Raw genomic sequence first — 13965 nt, 5'->3', positions numbered from 1 at the left:
ATTAAACTGTTGATCCTCAAGGTGTGGAATTTTGACGAAGGAGACGCTTGAGAAGACGCCAGTACACTTGCGCTGGCCCAAATACACTCTGGCATATGGACAGCTATGATAAATTAAAACCGTACAGCATTGCCATTAATGGCTGTATAGATGGTTACAGTCGTTACATTCTGTGGATGGAGGCGTACACAACCAACAACGATTAATAATGCGTCTTATGGTATCCTGGGAAACCACGAAACCTTGATGAGGTTGATATCAGTAGGCTATGCAATGAACACTACTCGAGTGCGTTATTCTTTACATTTCATTTCGACTTTTTTTCTCGAAACACAATGACTTTATTCTCGAAATTTAATGAGTTTATTCTCAAGATTATATTTCGAGTTTTTTTCTCGAAATTTAACGAGTTTTTTCTTGCAACACAACGACTTTATTCTCGATATTTAATGAGTTTATTCTCGAGATTGTATTTCAACTTTTTTTCTCGAAATTGAACGAGTTTTTTCTCGAAACACAACGACTTTATTCTCGATATTTAATGAGTTTATTCTCAAGATTGTATTTCGACTTTTTTCTCGAAATTTAACGAGTTTTTTCTCGCAACACAACGACTTTATTCTCGATATTTAATGAGTTTATTCTCAAGATTGTATTTCGACTTTTTTCTCGAAATTTAACGAGTTTTTTCTCGCAACACAACGACTTTATTCTCGATATTTAATGAGTTTATTCTCAAGATTGTATTTCGACTTTTTTTCTCGAAATTTAACGAGTTTAATCTCGCATTATAATGACTTTAATCTCGAGATGGTTTTATTTTTTTATTATTGCCTGGCCCTAATCCTCTTCCGTACATAAGAGACTTATCCTTTAAAATCTTTAAAAAAAAAAGAAAAAAAAAAAGAAATCTTACTGACCCCAAAAAGAAAACAATTTCAGATATTTCTGGAGAAAAAACAAAAAGAAAAAAAATCTTGAACAACTAAATAATCACAACAATCTCAGTAAATAAACATTTATTTTGTTTGGAAAATCTCAGCTCATGCAATTCAGTTTTAAATCATGTAAACAAGATCATTTTGATAGATGTTGTATGTGCACAACAGATCTTAAGAAATAAAATAATAAAATGGAATGTGTTCTACCCAATTTCAGACAACACAGATGACAAATTTTTCATGTACTTTCATGGGAGATCCTGTAAAGTTAGAGCATCAGAACATGAACATACTCATTAAACATGAAGAAATGGAAACCAAAAAGATTTGTCTGTTTATTGCTTTAGAGATCAACCTGTCATTCTACTGTATCAGCAACTCCCGCACACTCTCACAGAGACAAACGAACAATCCCTGGTCAGGAATGCTTTTAAAAATGTATTTTCAGCGTAAGGGTTAAGAGGCCCGAGAAATGGACACACTCCAGTGTACCTGAGAGTGTTTTATTGATTGCATAATTCTAGGATCGGAACCAATTCAATAAAATATCAATTTTGGTCAGCAGTACTCACTTCTACTGCACAGTTGTTAATAATGAGGTGAAAAAATACAAAAAATAATCCTCAGAGAGCCACTCATTCCCTCTGTGCCAATAACCTGAGGTGTTCATTGCTCAACATCTATATTTAATCATGCCAGATGTTTTATCTAGCCAACCATCCATGTAGAAACAGCAGTCAGAGAGGTTTATGCCAAAAAAAAGAAAATGGATCTTTCCAATTTCAGCATGGTTTTTGCAAGGGGGCGTAAATGCAGAACAAAACCACCGGTATTCTATGCCATTAAACCGAAGCCTAAATTGCAAAATGGATTTCTGCCATTTGTATGGTGAAATGGCACCGCTTGTCAAAGCCACATTTTCTTGTGTTGGGTGTTTTAAACCAAAACACAAGTACACAATCCCAGTCAATCAGTAGACCATAAAAAATATATCATGCTGTAGATCTAAGTATACACATATATATTTATATATATTTATATTGTATGAGAGCTCCCAGTATTAACACTTGTAAAAATCTTAACAGGCACGATAGTGTTACCCTGGATAGGAATGTTAGAGAAAAAAAACAAACAGAAATCTTCTCCCTTTTGAAACAACAACAGAATACATCATCACTAAGGAACCAAGAGTACGTCATACATTTGATAATCATCTAATGAGGCTAATATAGACAGAATGTTGCTGAGATCATGATAGTTTTCTTTAAAAACTAACCCGTCATAAAAAAAACAAGGAAACAAGATAATCCCCCAACATTTATACAGACTCAGTAGTATTAAATGCATAATCTCCTGCACTTTTCAATAAGTGACCAGAGTGCATATCCAGCACAGTAGTAAAGTAAGGCCTCAATCATTTTTTTGTTGGCAAAAAGAAAAAAAGAGAGGAAAACAACCATATACATATGTCATAATTACACTTTTCTAAACCTAGAAAAAACCTAATGTGCAAATATGTGAATCTTACAATTTGTGGAGTAAGTCAGAGTGTAATGATGACGTGAATGATATCGTCCCTCCATCTGGAGGTCGCTTTCCACTCGTGATGTGACAGCGGAGCCATCAGTCCAGTTCAGGAAGCCAGATTTCATGTTGACTGTACAAGCTTCTTCAGTTTATCTATCTCCATCTGGAAACAAGCACACAAACACTTTAACATGGTGAAGTGCTGTTTGCATTATAAACCTGTTTTAACTCTTTTCCCATCAGCGTTTCAGCACAGGCATTTTTGATCATTTTCACAAACCTTTTATGTACCCAGAATATGTTGTTGTATTCAAAGATTGCAAAGTCCTATACCTCGTCCTGGGTCGACATTTCATTCGTTTACGTTAGGCAGTTTTAATTTATATGCTGTTTAATGTTTGATGATCGCGTTAGCTTACATGTGCGTGAGCAATGCTTCTATCGCTTGTTTCTGCTTCTTCTTCACCCGTGTTTTGATCCAAAGATTCTGTACTATTTCAGATGATGTATAATAGTGCAGCCTACCATATAAAAGTGAAAACATGGATTGCCGGAAAAGTTCGTCAATGGTGGGAAAGCGTTGTGACATAAATTAGTTGATGTTTAACAGCAAGGTGAACATGTACAGTGAGGAAAATAAGTATTTGAACACCCTGCTATTTTGCAAGTTCTCCCACTTGGAAATCATGGAGGGGTCTGAAATTGTCATCGTAGGTGCATGTCCACTGTGAGAGACATAATCTAAAAAAAAAAAATCCAGAAATCACAATGTATGATTTTTTTAACTCTTTATTTGTATGATACAGCTGCAAATAAGTATTTGAACACCTGTCTATCAGCTAGAATTCTGACCCTCAAAGACCTGTTAGTCTGCCTTTAAAATGTCCACCTCCACTCCATTTATTATCCTAAATTAGATGCACCTGTTTGAGGTCGTAAGCTGCATAAAGACACCTGTCCACCCCATACAATCAGTAAGAATCCAACTACTAACATGGCCAAGACCAAAGAGCTGTCCAAAGACACTAGAGACAAAATTGTACACCTCCACAAGGCTGGAAAGGGCTACGGGGAAATTGCCAAGCAGCTTGGTGAAAAAAGGTCCACTGTTGGAGCAATCATTAGAAAATGGAAGAAGCTAAACATGACTGTCAATCTCCCTCGGACTGGGGCTTCATGCAAGATCTCACCTCGTGGGGTCTCAATGATCCTAAGAAAGGTGAGAAATCAGCCCAGAACTACACGGGAGGAGCTGGTCAATGACCTGAAAAGAGCTGGGACCACCGTTTCCAAGGTTACTGTTGGTAATACACTAAGACGTCATGGTTTGAAATCATGCATGGCACGGAAGGTTCCCCTGCTTAAACCAGCACATGTCAAGGCCCGTCTTAAGTTTGCCAATGACCATTTGGATGATCCAGAGGAGTCATGGGAGAAAGTCATGTGGTCAGATGAGACCAAAATAGAACTTTTTGGTCATAATTCCACTAAACGTGTTTGCAGGAAGAAGAATGATGAGTACCATCCCAAGAACACCATCCCTACTGTGAAGCATGGGGGTGGTAGCATCATGCTTTGGGGGTGTTTTTCTGCACATGGGACAGGGCGACTGCACTGTATTAAGGAGAGGATGACCGGGGCCATGTATTGCGAGATTTTGGGGAACAACCTCCTTCCCTCAGTTAGAGCATTGAAGATGGGTCGAGGCTGGGTCTTCCAACATGACAATGACCCGAAGCACACAGCCAGGATAACCAAGGAGTGGCTCTGTAAGAAGCATATCAAGGTTCTGGCGTGGCCTAGCCAGTCTCCAGACCTAAACCCAATAGAGAATCTTTGGAGGGAGCTCAAACTCCGTGTTTCTCAGCGACAGCCCAGAAACCTGACTGATCTAGAGTAGATCTGTGTGGAGGAGTGGGCCAAAATCCCTCCTGCAGTGTGTGCAAACCTGGTGAAAAACTACAGGAAACGTTTGACCTCTGTAATTGCAAACAAAGGCTACTGTACCAAATATTAACATTGATTTTCTCAGGTGTTCAAATACTTATTTGCAGCTGTATCATACAAATAAAGAGTTAAAAAATCATACATTGTGATTTCTGGATTTTTTTTTTTTTTAGATTATGTCTCGCACAGTGGACATGCACCTACGATGACAATTTCAGACCCCTCCATGATTTCCAAGTGGGAGAACTTGCAAAATAGCAGGGTGTTCAAATACTTATTTTCCTCACTGTATGTAACAAAGTCCAACACAAAATATCTATAAAAACATTTAACCAGCAGAAATAAAGTACAGATTACTTCTTTTCCAAAATAATTTTGTTGACTGATGCGTTATACAAAGTAGTCTTCCTTTTAAAGTTGTTAGCTTGTTCAAAGGCTGTTTCAGTTAAGGAAACTTGGACAAAGTGTCATTTCATAATCATTTTATAAAATGTCTAACATTGCATATTAAGCAAACAGATTGCTACAGAACATTTTACAAAGCATCTCTTACAATGATCTTACAAGAAAAAGCTCAATGAATTGCAAACATGTCAATTTTGAAGAACTAAGATTTTACATTTTCTAAAGAAAATGAAAGCTTGCCCATGTCTTTGGTTACTTCAAATGAATTTAAATTCAAATTGTAAGTCTGATTGCTTAAAAAGTAATAGCACACAAACTGTGTGGGATACATAAGGTGGTTAAGAAAAATAATATAAAAAGTATGTAACAAGATGTCGCTATCGAGCAGAAACCTTGTTTCTTCGCATTCCGTCGTTTTTATTTCCTTTCAGAAATCAATACTATTGGTCAGCCTTCATATCTTTCTGTGGGTTTTGCAAAAATGTAAACCAATGAAAAGTATTAAAAAGAACTTGTGACTAAACCTCGTAACTCCGTTGGATCCTCAAACTGTCAGTCAGTTGTGAACAATAACAGGAAAGACCGATTGACCGCGTAACTACAGTACACTTTATAACCTGTAAGTTGATGAAAAAGTAATGCAATTAATCATATGTTATTATACTATGGTGCTGTTGAATGCTTGATTCTGATTGGTTGACGAACAATCAAAGGTGTGCAATTATTTTCAGGGAAACGCATGGCTAAAGTAGATCCAGGCAGGTCTTTACAGTTCCGCATTACAGACCGCATTACAGTTCCATATAACTTCGCCAAATGATTTCAGTTACACACCGACACTGACAAAGCAAATAAATATAGCAAACAATAGGATAAAACCGACAAATTATTTTTTTTAACCGACAAAGAGTTTTTTTTGCCACAAAATTATGTTTTATTATGTATTATGCATTTATTATGGAAAAGCACATCTCTCTTTCTCGCGCTCTCTGTCCCACTCAAACACACATACATACAGTAAGGATACACGTGTGCTGTCAGCGCTGCTCTGACGATTTTATCAGTAGAATATTAGCAACTTAAAATCTAAATGATGTTTCTCACTAGCGAGCGCAGTTTCGCTATTAGTAGAGGCTGGTGCCGAACACTGTTGAGAGACGCACAGACTGAGGTAATTCACATGTGCTTAATCTCTCTCTCTCTCTCTCTCTCTCATAACTGCATTAGTCTACCATCAGTGGCTCAAGTATTTGTTACTAGCTCTAAAATTACATTTTGAAATTAGCAACGAGGCTTTTTCAAAAGAGTTTTATTGACAGAAACCTGACAAATGTCTTGAAATACATCATCTGAACAATGTTTGGAGGCGTGGTAACCATAGTATAAGCAGAATAATTGATTGACTGTTGGATTATTAGAAAAATATTGCACACCCAACGTGTAACGGCCACTCCGCTTCGTGGTCACATTACCACCTCGGGTGTGCATTATTTTTCAAACAATTCAACGGCCCGGAGTCAATTTTTCCTTACATAATATTATAATGACGCATGCAAGTATCTGACTATTTATAAAGCCACAATATCAGCTTTGACAACAAGGTGTTTAATTGTAAAACACAGTGTTTTTTCCATTTCCTGAAAAGTAACGTTTTTGGAGATTTTCACCAGACAGCGGCAAAGAGGTATATAACATTTTAAATCACCTCAATCACCTCTTGCCACAATCGATACCTTGTCCTAATTTGATGCCGTACCCCTTGGTGGCTAGTAGAGGTGGAATTCTGATTCAGTATAGTTAGTTTTGTGGTCAGTAAGTGGAAGAAACGCTCAGCATGAGATTCAGAGCTGAGTCAGACCCTTTGTGTTCACCCTGCTGAGTGTGGAGGCAAACTCATGGTATCCCGCCTACATTTCATTGCCCTCAGAAACCACACTCTTGACATCCATTCACATCAAACTAACCGAATCGGACAAGCCGTAAAGAGAAATTCTGATTTAAAGATCGCTTTACCTGCAGGGCCACCCGCTTGAGTCGCTCATCGTCCAGCTCTTTTCGGAGTTCGTTAAGCTCTCTCCTGCAAAGTTATGAAAGAAGTTACAGAATTACAAAAGAAAACAGAGGTTCTAAACATTAAGGTCGCGGGTGATTTCTATGTACTTTATCTTCACTGAGACGGAATGATCTTCCCAACCCTATCCAGACAGCAGAATCCCTGACAATATTCAAACAGCTGAAAACTCATCTCTTCTGAGAGCACTTATCTTCTTCTATGTTTTCACTACTTCTTGTATCCCTCCCTGTAGCGGTCCCTGTTATCGGCCTTGGCGATATATCGGCCAATATGTAGCATTTTTTTAAATATTGGCATCGGCCGATAAGGTTTTCTGATTGGCCGATGTGTTGGAAGCGGGACTTTTATTTTGACGGCGCTCCGGACTTTTATTTTGACGGGTGGCACTGAGAACACCAGCACCTAATCACACAGCGATCACCAGTGTTGCCAGATGTACGATAATTATCGTATTTGTACAATAATTTTGACCTCTGTACGATGTACGATCAATAATGGAAAAAATCCTATAATGTACGATAATTTCAGAACTGTGTGACCCTTCAAATGATGGTCGTTGTAATCATAGGGTTTCTCATTGATCTAGCTGTTGATTCTACGTCTACCAGGATAAGAACGTATAGAGAGAGGGAGCGAGAGACCTTGCGTGTGTGTGCTAGTGTGCCTCACAACCCCCCTCACAACGATCAATAATGGAAAAAATCCTATAATGTACGATAATTTCAGAACTGTGTGACACTTCAAATGATGGTCGTTGTAATCATAGGGTTTCTCATTGATCTAGCTGTTGATTCTACGTCTACCGGGATAAGAACGTATAGAGAGAGGGAGCGAGAGACCTTGCGTGTGTGTGCTAGTGTGCCTCACAACCCCTAATACGCAGCGTTGCTACTTACGTCTGTTGTGTCTTTAGTAACCCTACAGACAGAATTAGCTCCTTCATCTGAGCCTTCAGGTCATCTAGTTCAGATCCTTTCTCCTCTTCCTTGTCAGGTTTTGGTTTGGGCTCAGGCGTAACATGGATGGATGAAATTGCTTTAGGTGCCGTAGATGGTAAGGACGATGAGACGGACGTCTGCAAGAAAAACAAAAAGTGTCTCAATAGTGTGAAGTAGCAAAATATATATTTTTTTTTTAATGAATGCTTATATGTGTGTTTAGTGGTGTACGCATTTCCTTTTCAAACAATACAACTGTTGCATCCTTTTACTGAAATACCCTTATCTTTTATCTGTTCAAATTTCTAGTTCCCTTATAGTCTGATGTACAAGGATGATTTCACTTGATTTGAGAACTTTAAACAACAGCAGGTGACTTTGAACCAACCAGCTGAGGTGTTTCCAGCTGAGAGGCTGATGTAATTTTCAAAATTGCTAGAAACCCCAGATTAGGAGGAACATTAATCACTACTCCACTTTAAATGTAATGAAATGAAATTGCTAAAAATTAGATATAACCAAACCACAAGAAAAAGTCACACAAACTCACAAGGTGGTCTGAGTTCATTTGTCCAAAGTTTGATTCGCTTATAATTTCCATTAATCAAAATGTTTTTGATTTTTTAAGTTTAAGTTAAGTGCTGTCAAACAATAATGAAAAAACGAAATCGCACATTTATCTGTAATTAATCATGATTAATTGGGAGCTCAAGCATGTTTGTTTTACGCAGCAAGTTTGAGCTTCCGCAAGAACCAATGAGGTTCGTTCTCGCATGTCAAGCAGGTTTGGTTGAGCTTCTGTTTATGTTTGCTGATCAATGTTGTGTAATTGAATAGCTAACCAAAAGATCTGGTCTGATTATCTGTGGCTCCCTGAAAATAATACATTCCATGAAATTACGTTCTCAAGGGATTGTGAACAATCAACAACTCTGATACGATCTCGACTAAATGCCTGGCTCTTTATATGTTCATCATATAAAGCGATCGAGCCTCTTCAGTAAATCTGGACTAAACCACTCAATTCAAATGGATTAGTTTAGCAGATAAATGCCAAATTAGGACAAAGCTGCGGTTTCAATTACATTTCTTTTAGCTTTTATATCTAAGCTTACCTAAAAAGCAGCAATAACGACAAAACATATCACTGATCAAACTACAACCACATTATTTGCCAAAATTAATTTCAATATTATTTTATTCATTTTTTTGGTTTCATTCCAAAAACTACCAGACACCCATTCACGACTACCGTACAATCAATAGTTCTCTTTTTTGACTGAGAGATTTTGACTGAATGACCAAATATGAGAACCATCTGTGTGAAACCAGACAGTGTTTCAGTCCACTTTACATAAGCTTAATGTAAAGAACACTACATACTAAAATACCAAGTCCTCAGGGCTGAAACCTCATTGAAAAAGAAGAGCCAGGCATTCAGTCGAGATCGTATCAAGAGTTGTTGATTGTTCACAAACCCCTGAGAATGTAATTTCATGGGATTTATTATTCTCAAGGAGCCACAGATAATCAGACCAGATCTTTTGGCTAGCTATTCAATTACTTGACTCAGATATTAGAGAAAGGCACATAAGATTCTTGCATTAAAGGGATAGTTCAACCAAAAATGAAAAATTCTGCTTTCATTCTAAACATGTATGTAATTTACAGAATCTTCTTTTTTTGTGTACTATATATTCGAGATAAAAAACAGATTTACCTTAAGCGAATTCTGTGCGGAAGGCACGGGGTCAACTTCATCCACTTCCTCGATTTTCTCAGCTTTCTCGCCAATCTCCTTGCTCGGCTGTAAGGTGTTACAGAGCGTTTTAGAAAAACATGTGAAGAGCAAAGTGCAAATAGTGCTATACTTGACAAGCATCCCATCTGGGCTTTCATTAGCAAAGCTTTTTTTGATCCAGACTGGAGAACTGCATGATCCCTTCTCTATGCCACCCTTCAACATCGCAAAAACTGCTCAAAATAGATGCATAAATCTAAAAACAAATGTTAGTGCTTATGGTAGTATAAAGAGATTTAGCAGATACTGGTTAGAGATTGTGGTTTATGTGACATCTGTGATTTCACCCATGACATTTATTGAACAAAAAAAAAAAAAAAATAATAAAAAAAAAATACTAACACAAACTAGCACAACAATTCTGTGAACCAAGAACTTGAAAATGTATTTATTGAAGATTATAAAACTGTTATGGATGCTGATTGGTTGATATAAATAATTATTTTGTGTTTTTCTTCTATCAAAAATGGCATTTAATGAATTTTCTTAATGAAATAATACAAATTATAGTTCAAATTATCTCCAAGTGGAAGCATGGCACTTAATGAATGTGTTAAACAAAAGAATGTCTTAATGAAATGTTATAATTCAAATGTTTTGCTTAAAAAAATATATACTTTTTATGTCAATTTCTATGACTTTTGCATTAGTATATTACTGAGAGAACAGAGCTCAAGCTTCTACTCACCGATTGGCCTCTGTGAGCAGGCGGTCTTCTCCCAGGCATCTTTGGTCGCTGTGTGGTAGGGTGGGTTAACTTCTCAGAGTTAGAGGAGACATCATCAAAACTCATGAGATTAACTATGGGAATAAGACACACAAAATATTTACTTCAAACGTGAGAACAGTCTTCAGTCACAAAAGTCAAACACGATCCATCTAAGCTGAATTATAATTGAGAAGTTATATTTGAGCCAAAAAATGAGTTTGGAGCCAATTTAAAAGTCATATGAGGTAATAAAGTAAGTTTACACCCTGTCTAGATCAAAACCCAACAGAGCAGGAAATTACAATCATGACTGAGTGATGGGTATATAAAGACTGTCATGTTTGAAAATTTTTCAATCGATCATCTTGGTTTAGCTGTCAGTTTGATATCTTTAAATCTGGCACTTAAAATTCGGATTGTATATGCCCGCCATTAACTACTTAACAATTTTATCACATCAGCCAGCCTCTGAATGGTATCTCAGAGATTACAGACACAAATCACTTGCCCTTGTAAATACTGAAAAAGCAGTGGCCTTATAAAAAGATTTCCATGAAGTGGAAAGACATAACCTGACTTTCTGATTTTCTCTTTCTGAAGGTCTGCTGCATTGAAATGCTCATGGCCTTTCGTGAAGATGCGATTATACCAATTGTGGTGCTACTTTGGTCAACCTTTTAGAAAAAACGCTTTTATTCCAAAACAGTGAATCTGCTCTTTTTGATGTTATCATCTTTCTCGTTGTTTCCTTTTCATCAATTGCCTACTTTGAAGCAATTTTAACACATTTTCCAAGCAAAATATGGTGCCTTAGATAAAAAAAAGTCTTTAAATGCAGTGGCACACTGGAAGACTTTTAATTTTGTCTTCATCACAGTATTACAAATTAATGCCAAAGAACTAATTTAATACAGACAGCTAGACTTAATTGAAACTTGTTATCAGAATAAGCATGAGCCGAGAGTTTAGTTGCACTAATCAGCCAATTAAACACATTTTGATTACCCTGCAGTGAATATAATAGTTTATCAAATGCCTAAAATGTACCTCTAACTAAGATTCCTAAATTACGTCATCAAAAAAAAAAAAGCAATTTAATTATATGAAATATTCTTTTTAAAGCCAATATCTTTTAACAGCCAAAAAGACTATCATCTCCAGCTCAGGAAATGATTAATTTGCGATTACCACAAAGCAGAGACAAAGCATTCCAAGATTCAAAACTTGGTAAACCTTGAGAAATAACTTGCCAAAGACTTCTAAAGATATCCTTAAAAAAATTACACCCAAAAAGCCTACATAAATAATAAACAAGTTCTTCCTTTGCTGTGGCTCCTTGAGAATAATAAATCCCATGAAATTATGTTCTCAAGGGTTTGTGAACAATCAACAACTCTGACACGATCTCGACTGAATGTCTGGCTCTTTATATGTTCATCATATAAAGCGATCGAGCCTCTTCAGTAAATTTGGACTAAACCGCTCAATTCATATGGATTAGATTTACAATCTCTTTATGAACTTTTTGAAGCATCACAGGTAATTTTTAACATGAAACTAAAATCTTTGAAAAGGTGGCTGGTGCAGTATTAAGCACAAGATGGGGTGACAAATGGATAGAAGTAGGGCATGAAATCATGGAGATTACTGAGGATTTAGAACATGCCCTTTCTGTGCAAGAGGAATAATTCTGCTCCCATTTAGTGATCCGCAGTGCTTATCAACAAACAGAGCTAGGATTCACCCACACCACAGCAAAACACACACTGAGCTGAGAAAAAAAAAAAAAACACTGAGAGAGCCATGTTATGATCAATGAATATCAAAACCAGCAAAGAACAACTTACCCGTTTCTGAATTCTTCTCGGCACTGTCCACAACAGTGGATTTTGGCTTGGTTGATACAGGTTCGGTCTCTGACTTTGTTCGTGAGAGGGGAACTTCTCCATTGTGCCTGTGGGATTTAAGAGGCATCACAGTCACACTCTAAATGCAAAGCTATGTTGCCATATAGACCTTATGCCATTATAATAATATTAAATCCTTATATAATATTAAATATTATAATATTTGGGTTAATAATAATAATAAATATTTGGCTTTTCCATATTTCAAATTAATATTTTTATACTTGGGACAAATTATACTTTAATATTTTATATAATACAAATATGAATATAATAATTTTAATATACTTTTTAACACCTGGGAATCTTCTGAAATAAAAAAAAAAGCATTATAATAAAGCTTGTGACACCAACACTTGCTTGGCGGCTGATGATGGAGTGAGAGGCAAGTCAGGTCGTTTTGTGTGGATGGAAGGACGCAGCAGTCCCTTGCTTGGAGGCACAGGCTTTTTCGGGGGGACGATGGGGCCAGCAGGTTTGGCTGGTTTCTCTGGCAAGGGCTTGACAACTTTAAAGACACAAATGACAAAAATATATGTTTTGAGACAATAAATGTCTACCTAATCATTGTTCTAATTTGGCTTATTAATTCATGTATGTCTCTTATAAGCTTCTGATAGTTTAGAGATCATTTATCTAAATGCAGGATATTACTATAAGGTTAATTCTGCAATATTATTAGCCCCCCTCAACTGGTTTTAGCATTTCATATAACTCTCAATCCTTTGAAACATGCTAATTGCATGTCTATTGATACTTGGCACACAATCGCAAAAATCAGTGGAAACCCATGAGAATTATTTAAGTAGTGGTGTAATGCATGTAATGTACTGAACTTCTCCTAATGACATGAGGAACTTTCATGAGCGTTCACACTGACATATATGTCTCAAAGTAGGTCAGGGGAGATTTTGGCAGGATGTTTTCACCACATCGATCTGCTTCCATCTTCTCAAATCGATGCATTTTTTTATGTAATCACACTTTCCAATATTCACATTCACAGTCTATCGTTCAATTTGTAACACTTGGTCTAAATAAGAGAGTCCAGCTTTCAAACACCACAGAGTTAATCAGATATACGTTCCAGTAGAGTGACATTCATATGAATAGAAAGTACTCGGCAGGAAGTCCTTGAGGCAAACACAACAGCAGATCCTCAGACATCCTGGTGCTCAAAGTGCATGACAGTTTTCCTACAAAGTCAACACTTACACAAAGTACTTCATTAACAGTATTCAGAGTGCACACACTAGATGACTTTGATGATGCCCATCCACCTTGAGCTATATTATCAACTTCGTAAATAGGGATGGTCTCGATACAGATTTCCTGCTTCAACTTTATTCCATTTCATTAGCTTTCCATTTAATTTCTATTATTAATTTTCAATATCTGGGTATATTTCAGGTATAATGCACATTTTGCTTATATATGATAGAGCTGCATGATTAAACGTTTCTAACATTCACACAATCTTATTCCTAAATTCAATTCAATTCAAAGCAGCTTTACAGAAAATGCAGGTTTCTACATCAAAGTAATGTTCATGTGTCAAAAACAGTTCTATAATCATCATAAAAAACAAATCATACAGTTAGCTAATATCATGTATTAATTTAGGCAGAAACAATGAGTTCATTAAAGCAATTGATACAACAATTTGGCAGTTGTGCATGTTGCAACGATTTGCCTGTCACTGTGCCAGAACATTCA

The 13965-nt window shown here is 36.6% G+C and overlaps 1 protein-coding gene across 3 annotated transcripts in view; it reads right to left on the bottom strand.

Annotated features, from left to right (window-relative positions):
- Positions 1–1004: 1004 nt before the first annotated feature.
- cd2ap (CD2-associated protein) overlaps positions 1005–13965 on the bottom strand; it is a 58876-nt gene continuing 45915 nt past the window's right edge. For 2 of the 3 annotated variants that reach the window (XM_084090500.1, XM_084090502.1), the window contains exons 13-19: positions 12604–12757; positions 12190–12296; positions 10322–10434; positions 9553–9639; positions 7791–7969; positions 6834–6897; positions 1005–2631 (exon numbers count right to left, since the gene is read on the bottom strand). In XM_084090500.1, the coding sequence (XP_083946626.1) occupies positions 2590–2631; positions 6834–6897; positions 7791–7969; positions 9553–9639; positions 10322–10434; positions 12190–12296; positions 12604–12757 (746 nt within the window). In that variant the 3' untranslated portion in view covers positions 1005–2589. The remainder of the gene's footprint in view (positions 2632–6833; positions 6898–7790; positions 7970–9552; positions 9640–10321; positions 10435–12189; positions 12297–12603; positions 12758–13965) is intronic. The other variant, XM_084090501.1, reaches the window with a different exon arrangement.

Source organism: Abramis brama, assembly GCF_963993115.1.
Source record: "Abramis brama genome assembly, chromosome: 18".
NCBI classification, from domain to species: Eukaryota; Metazoa; Chordata; class Actinopteri; order Cypriniformes; family Leuciscidae; genus Abramis; species Abramis brama.
The sequence above is the reverse complement of the archived record's forward strand: the minus strand, read 5'-3'. Positions and strand labels throughout refer to the sequence as shown.